General features: G+C 37.8%; 1 protein-coding gene across 1 annotated transcript; it reads right to left on the minus strand.

Moving 5' to 3' along the window:
- Positions 1-713: 713 nt before the first annotated feature.
- LOC131995848 (uncharacterized) lies at positions 714-2180 on the minus strand. Its single transcript, XM_059365047.1, has one exon. The coding sequence runs from the start codon at positions 2178-2180 to the stop codon at positions 714-716; it is 1467 nt and encodes a 488-aa protein (XP_059221030.1).
- Positions 2181-8107: the final 5927 nt, after the last annotated feature.

The following is an 8107-nucleotide window of genomic DNA, read 5'->3' on the forward strand; positions in this document are numbered from 1 at the left end:
TTTCGAAAGGAGTTGACAGACGAGCTGCCCACATATTCCGCAGCATACCACGAACTTTTCCCACAGCTGCATTTATATGATTCGTCCAAGTTAAGGTAGAGTTGAATGTTAAACCCAAGTTTGTTGCTGCTTGAACACGGTTTACAATCGTGTTCTCAATCTTTACTTCAACTTGGTCAGGGATTGTTACACTTCTTTTGTGTATGATGATCAGCTTAGATTTGGTAGGATTTAAACGTAAGGCATTATTAACAGCCCAACAATATATTAAATTCAAATCATTATTTACATTAGAAATACATGTTTGAAAGTCATTCAGTTTCGTGCAGGTATACAGTTGAACGTCATCAGCATACATTTGTATCTTACATGATAAAGGTACATCGGGCAGATCATTAATGTACATGGTGAATAACAATGGGCCCAGGGTTGAGCCTTGGGGCACACCATTTGGAACATGAAGCGTATTTGACCAGATATCATTACAATATACGGACTGAGATCTTTGAGACAGGTACGATGATATCAGTTGACAGGCAGTTCGGGAAAAATTAAATAGTTTTGAGAGCTTGACTACAAGAATTTGATGGTTTACAGTATCAAATGCTTTACTGTGATCCAATAGAAGGAGAAAAGATACCATCTTGTTGTCCATATTTTGTCTAATATTTTCAACAACGTCTATTAAGACAGATGTGCAACTTCTCTTTTTTCTAAAACCAGATTGCCATTCTGATAATAGATTTTGAGTGCACAGGAATTGTTCGATTTGATTCGCCATTATGCATTAGCGCTTTGGATAAGAACGGTAAGATTGCAATGGGGCGGTATTCATTATTCGATTTTCTAGTCGGTATGATTTTAGCGAGCTTCCATTCATGCGGAAAGGTGGACTTGGTCAGAACAGTATTGAAAATATATGTTACATATGGTAGCAATTTTGGCATGATAATTTTGATAAATCTTGGATTTATTCCGTCAGTTCCAGTTGCATCAGATTTTATTGAGAGTATGCTGTTCAAAACGTCAGTTTGGTCTACACAGCAAAAGGAAAATGGATTTTCCACTTGTACAGTGTTCATATTTTCATATATATTTTCATGGGGACATATAGAGCAAACAGATACAAAATGCTCATTCAGTTCATTGATGTTTAGATTGGGCGGAAAGTTGGTGTTGGTTTTCGCTCCTATGCCAATTTTACGAATTTCCTTCCATTTAGATCTGCTGTTAACAGCATTCAGAAATTTTTTCAGAAAGAATAGCGTTTTGGCCTCGTTTATGCTTTTCCCAACATTTCGCCTGGCACACTTAAAGCGCTCATGCAGTTGTGTTGTTCTGTATCGTTTCCATCGTTTGTATGCAATATTTCTTTCATCGATTAGTGCACGTAACTGTTCATTAAACCATGGGGGTTGCTGATTTTTTATGGTAATGGTTTTTTCAGGAACACATTGACTATATATTAAGCTAATATAATGCTGCAAAAATGCTGTTTGGTCATCCACAGAATTTAGCTGATATATAGAATCCCATTCGACATTATCAGTAAGGCTATTAAGAAGATTATAGTTCAGTTTTTTAAAATCACGGAATGTAATTGCCTCGTCTTGTTGATTTATGTGATAGTCATACACAAGAAATATCAAGTCATGTTTAGAAAAAGCCGGTGCAGCAATTTGGTCATATAAAAGAACCTTTGACTCACAGTTCACAAAGAAAATGTCCAAAAGAGTAGACGAATGATTAGTAAAATGGGTTGGAACAGAGCGGTTAGTAGGTACCAGATCAAGAAGTTCCATAGCATCAGAAAATTGCGTTTCAATTAAAATATTGCTGTTAAAATCTCCCGCAATAACAATATCATTATATCGTAATGATATTCTTTCAAGGCACGATATCAGCATGTCAAACGGTGTGCTGCTGTTGGGCCTATATACACATCCAATAAGCATTGACGAGTTAGAAATGCCAGTTATTTCAACAAAGAGGTATTCAATACAGTTGCTTTGCTCAGACTTCAGTTTTATAGTACCGTGGATACAGTTTTTTAAATATATTGCAACTCCACCAGCATGGGAGTGCCTATCATCTAATTCATCTAATTTATTATTTAGACTTTGGGCATTGATGTGGACAATCGTTAATCCTGATTTCTGGTTTTTAAGAATTCTAATCATACAGTTTAGATTATCTCTGGAACCATAAGCAGTATTACTTGGCATCACAAGTCAATTGGATAAGCAATGCTGGTAATGTATATATTTGTTCTTCGTAGTTATGAGCTCTATTAAAGTTAGCATTAATAAATATAGTTGTACAACACATATAAAATTTTTGAGTATAATAAAAAATTCTTAATAACAAGAAGAAACATAAAATTAACAAAACTAATTGGGACTTATTATAAGATATTGCAAGATTCATTTCAGTTATCGTTGATGGTGCGATCTGGTGTTTCTCGAAAAAGTTGTGTTAACTGCTCGTTATTCTCTATTAGAGTAGGAGGATCTGTTCCAGTACGTTTAACATAAACAAATCCACGAAGTGAAAAAACGGACTCCAAGTGCTTCTGTCGTTTCAATTTCAATGCATTTTGAAAAATCTTGTAGTTGTGACTCGTAAGATTTTCATTTACATAAAATGGTTTATTTGAATCAAAACCGGCATGAGTTAAAATCAGTTTCGAATTATTCGATTTTCTAAAACGTGCAATGTTTTTCAGGACAAAATTTTTGTCAGACGGAGTAGTTAGATTCACAATAATCACAGGATCTGCCGCACTATTTTGGTTACGAATATTATTCATACGATACATCGCCTTTATCGTAGGAATAGAAATATTTATTGTATCACATATATTTGCAAAAATTTGATAAAGGTTTTCACCGTTATCATACGGTATACCATTTATCCGCAGGTCGCACGCTACCTGTTGATTCTCAAATTTATGCTGATTAGCCTTCGTTGCATACATCTCATTACGCAGATCAGTAATTTCACTTTGCTTATGTTCAATTTTATCCGCCAGTGTCTCAAGCTTTTGAACCCTGTCATCCAGTTTGACATATTTTTCATTCAGTTTGCCAATCTCTTCTTTTATGTCAACCATACTCTTATCAATGACACTTAAAAGACGAGATTCACTCTCTTTTAACAGAGATTTAAGAAGCTCTGTTTGTTTCTCAAATCTCTTGTCAATCAGATGAATTATGCGCTGAGGGGAATCGTATTGGAAGAGTCGCGGAGTGGCATTTCAGACATGATCAATATTTCTATTACCTTGTTGTTGTTGTATGGTATTTAGCTTTTATCTGTTTTACTTTGCTTGGTTAAAATTTCTTTCGTTTTTGTTTTTTGTTTTGTTCACAAACCAGATGAATATTCCAACAATATCTAGTATACATTGCACAACAGTAATTTTTATTAATAAATAAACACAAACAAGTGGAATTTATATAATAAAACAATCAGTTTAATTAATATTTATTTGGAGCTATTTTGAACACGACCGTACTCTAAGAGAGCCAAATGTTACAAAACACGTCGTGCAAAATTTCATTCCAATCGGACAAGAATTGCACCCTCTAGAGACTCAAGAAGTCAAGACCCAAGATCGGTTTATATGGCAGCTTTATTAGGTTATGGACCGATTTGAACCAAACTTGGCACAGTTGTTGGATATCATACTAAAACACGTCGTGCAAAATTTCATTCCTATCGGACAAGAATTGCATACTCTAGAGGCTCAAGAAGTGAAGACCCAAGATCGGTTTATATGGCAGCTATATCAGGTTATGAACCGAGTTGAACCATACTTGGCACAGTTTTTGGATATAATAACAAAACACGTCGTGCAAAATTTCATTCCAATCGGATAAGAATTGCGCACTCTAGAGTTTCAAGAAGTCAAGACCCAAGATCGTTTGATATGGCAGCTATATCAGGTTATGGACCGATTTGAACTATACTTGGCAAAGTTGTTGGATATCATAACAAAACACGTCGAGCAAAATTTCATTCCAATCGGATAAGAATTGCGCACTCTAGAGGCTCAAGAAGTCAAGACCCAAGATCGGTTTATATGGCAGCTATATCAAAACATGGACCGATATGGCCCATTTACAATACCCACCGACCTACACTAATAAGAAGTATTTGTGCAAAATTTCAAGCGGCTAGCTTTACCCTTATTTTCAAAAACGCCAGATCTCGGAGATGGGATGTGCGATTTAAGCGAAATTTTGTGTGCCCTCATATAGTACCCTAATAATAAAAATTTGGTATTCAAATTTCGGATGGGGTACCTAGGGGGGCGGCCCCACCCTAAAACCTACAAAACATATATTTAGACTAATAACGACAATATGGGACTCAAATAAAAGGTATTTCGGATAAGAAAATGTATCTGATATCCAATTGTCGGACCAAGTGCTAGGGGGACCACCCCAAGCCCTAAAACACTCCAAAGTCAGACATATTTACCGACCATGGCAATATGGGACTCAAATGAAAGGTATTTGCGAGTAGAATACGAATCTGATATCCAAATGTCGGACCACGTTTCTGTGGGTCCGAAACGTGGACTTATTAACTAACCATGGGACCAAACAGGACTTATTAACTAACCATGGGAATATGGGGCTTAAATAAAAGGTATTTGAATGTAGAATACGGATCTGATATCCAAATATGGGATCAAGTGTTTGGGCCTCTCACAAAAAACATCCCCCAAAGGGGACAAATTTACGACCATAGCAATATGGGGCTCAAATGAAAGGTCTTTGGGGGTAAAGCACGAATTTGAAATCAATATTAGGGAAAAGTGTATATGGGGCCACCCCACTCCCACAACACCACTCATATAGTAAGCATTTTCTGGCTAATGCAATATGAGGCTCAAACAAGAGGGTTTTTAAGGTGGAACACGAATCCGATATACATTTTCAAGGCAACTCACTGAGTGGCAACCCATCCCCCAAGCCGGTCATGTTTGCCCACTATGGAAATATGGGGCTCAAATTAAAGTATATGGGAGTAGACCACGTATCTGATATCAACATTAGGGACCAACTGTGAAGGGGACGTCCCACCACCATAACAACCCCCAAATAGGACGTATTTGCTCACCAAGACAATTTGGGTCTTAAAGAGAGTGAACTAAATATTTATAGTTTTTGGGGCCAATACTCCAAACCGGACATATTTGCTGACTTTTGCAATAAGGAGTTTAAATGATATTAGAAATCAAATTTGATATCCAATTTTGAGGCCAATGGCAATATGAGGTTTAAATAAATTATATATAGAAATGTGAGAATAGAGCACGTTGGTGATATATTTTCCGGGCTTAGTGTTTGGGGGATCAACCCAATCCCCAAAACACCCCTAAATCGGACATGTTTACCCACCTTGGCAATAATGGACTCAAATGAAAGGTATTTGCGAGTAGAATACGAATTTGGTACTCAAATGAGAGACCAAGTTTTTGGGGGTGCACCCCTTCCACAGAACACCCCCAAAAATGACTTATTTACTGATCATGGCAATATGGGGCTCAAATAAAAGGTATTTAAGTGTAGAATACGAATCTGATATCCAAATATGGGATCAAGTCTTTGGGGGGCCGCCTCTCACAACAAACATCCCCCAAAGGGGACCAAATTAACGGCCATAGCAATATGGGGCTCAAATGAAAGGTCTTTGGAAGTAAAGCACGAATCTGATATCAATATTCGGGAAGTGTCTATGGGGCCACCCCACCCAAATAGGAAGTATTTGCTGACTATTGCAATATGAGGCTCAAATAAGAGGGTTTTTAGAGTAGAGCACGAATCCGACATATATTTTCAAGGCCAATTCACTGAGTGGCCGCCCATCCCCCAAAGCACCCACCAAGCCGGTCATGTTTGCCGACTATGGAAATATGGGGCTCAAATTAAAAGTATATAGGAGTAGACCACGTATCTGATATCAACATTAGGGACCAACTGTCTAGGTGAAGTCCCACCACCATAACAACCCCCAAATAGGACGTATTTGCTCACCACGACAATTTGGGACTTAAAGAGAGTGGAACTAAATATTTATAGTTTTTAGGGCCAATACTCCAAACCGGACATATTTGCTAACGTTTGCAATAAGGAGATTATATGAGATTAGAAAACTAATTTGAAATCCAATTTTGAGGCCAATGGCAATGTGGGGTTCAAATAAATGATATATAGATATATGAGAATAGAGCACGTTTCTTATATATTTAAATCGAGAATAAATCGGCCATATTTACCGACCATGTCAATGTGGAGCTTAAATGAAAGGCATTGGAGTAATGATACCCACTTTCGGGCCCATTTTTCTGGGGGTCTACCCCTTTCCCAAAATACCCCACAAACAGCAATTTTTTTACGGACCATCGCAATATGGGGCTCAAATAAAAGCTTTTGGGGGTAGAAAACGAATTTGATATCCAAATGTAGGACCGTGTATTTACGGCGTCACCCTTTCCCCAAAACACCCCCCAAAGGGAAAACATTTTTCAACCATGCCAATATGTGGCTCAGATGAAAGGTATTTGAGATTAGAAAAAGAATTTGATAACCTATTTTGGGGCCATGTGTTTGGGCGACGCCTCATCGTGTAAACTCCTATAAACCAATGCCAATATGGGGTTTAAATAAGTGGTATTTACCATCCACCCCCGAAAACATCCCTAAATCAGATATCATGAGGTATCGGGCTGAAATAAAGTCTTTTTAGAATGTAGTACACCTTACACCCAAACTTGAATTTGTAGACCAATAAAGATCATATGGGATTCAGATAAAGGCACTTATATTGTTAAACTGTTTGTCAAGCGAAATACTATTTTCGTAGCATGGTATTTCACTAAAAGTTTTTAATAGTCGAAAATAAATATTCCAAGGAAAGTTTTGTTCCATATAAAGTAAAAGAAGGCCCAGCGGAGCGGGCCTGAGTCAGCTAGTGCTTCTCCTCCAAAGGATAGGAGTATACTAATTTCGTCATTCTCTTTGTAACTACACGAAATATTCGTCTCAGACCCCATAAAGAGTATATACTCTTGATCGTCATGACATTTTATGGGTTGCCCAAAAAGTAATTGCGGATTTTTCATATAGTTGGCGTTGACAAATTTTTTCACAGCTTGTGACTCTGTAATTGCATTCTTTCTTCTGTCAGTTATCAGCTGTTACTTTTAGCTTGCTTAAGAAAAAAAGTGTAAAAAAAGTATATTTGATTAAAGTTCATTCTAAGTTTTATTAAAAATGAATTTACTTTCTTTTAAAAAATGGCAGCGGCATACTCCACTCGACTGACCCAACTGCTTGATGAAAGTACTCCTTGTTCCGATGATATAATGGCGCAGTGGCAAACTATTCCACACTCCATTGAAAGGGACATCCTCCTGCAGAGACATAGAAGGAAATCATCATGCTATCTGACGTAGATATCATGATGAGGATATGGAAAGAACATTTTACCCAACTGCTCCTGTCTGACGTTGGCGGCGAAGAGGATACCTTAGATCCAATCAATGATGATGGTATAGAATGTTTACCTCCTAGTCAGAATGAGGTCCAAGTAACAGTGACCCGACCAAAGAACAACAAGTCAGCAGGAGCCGACGGATTAACCGCTGAACTATTTAAGACCGGAGGCGACACGCTGATAAGGCGTATGCATCAGCTTACCTGTGCAATCTGGCTAGAAGAACGCATACCCGATGATTGGAACCTCAGCATACCAAGTCCCGTACACAAGAAAGGAGACAAGACGGAATGTGCCAACTACAAAGGAATAAGTCTCCTCCCCATCGTATACAAGATACTCTCGAGCGTACTGTGTGAAAAATTAAAACCTAAAGTCAATGAGATAATTGGGCTTTAGACCTGGTAAATCCACCTTGGACCAGATATTCACACTGCGCCAAATCTTGGAAAAGACCCGAGAAGGACATATCACCACCTACCATCTCTTTCTTGACTACAAAGTCGCTTTCGGTATTCCTTTACGTTCAAAGGTATTTCAAGCCATGTCTGAGTTTGGTATCCATACAATATTGATAAGACTCTGCAGGCTGACACTT

Source organism: Stomoxys calcitrans, chromosome 1 (assembly GCF_963082655.1).
Source record: "Stomoxys calcitrans chromosome 1, idStoCalc2.1, whole genome shotgun sequence".
Classification (NCBI taxonomy): domain Eukaryota; kingdom Metazoa; phylum Arthropoda; class Insecta; order Diptera; family Muscidae; genus Stomoxys; species Stomoxys calcitrans.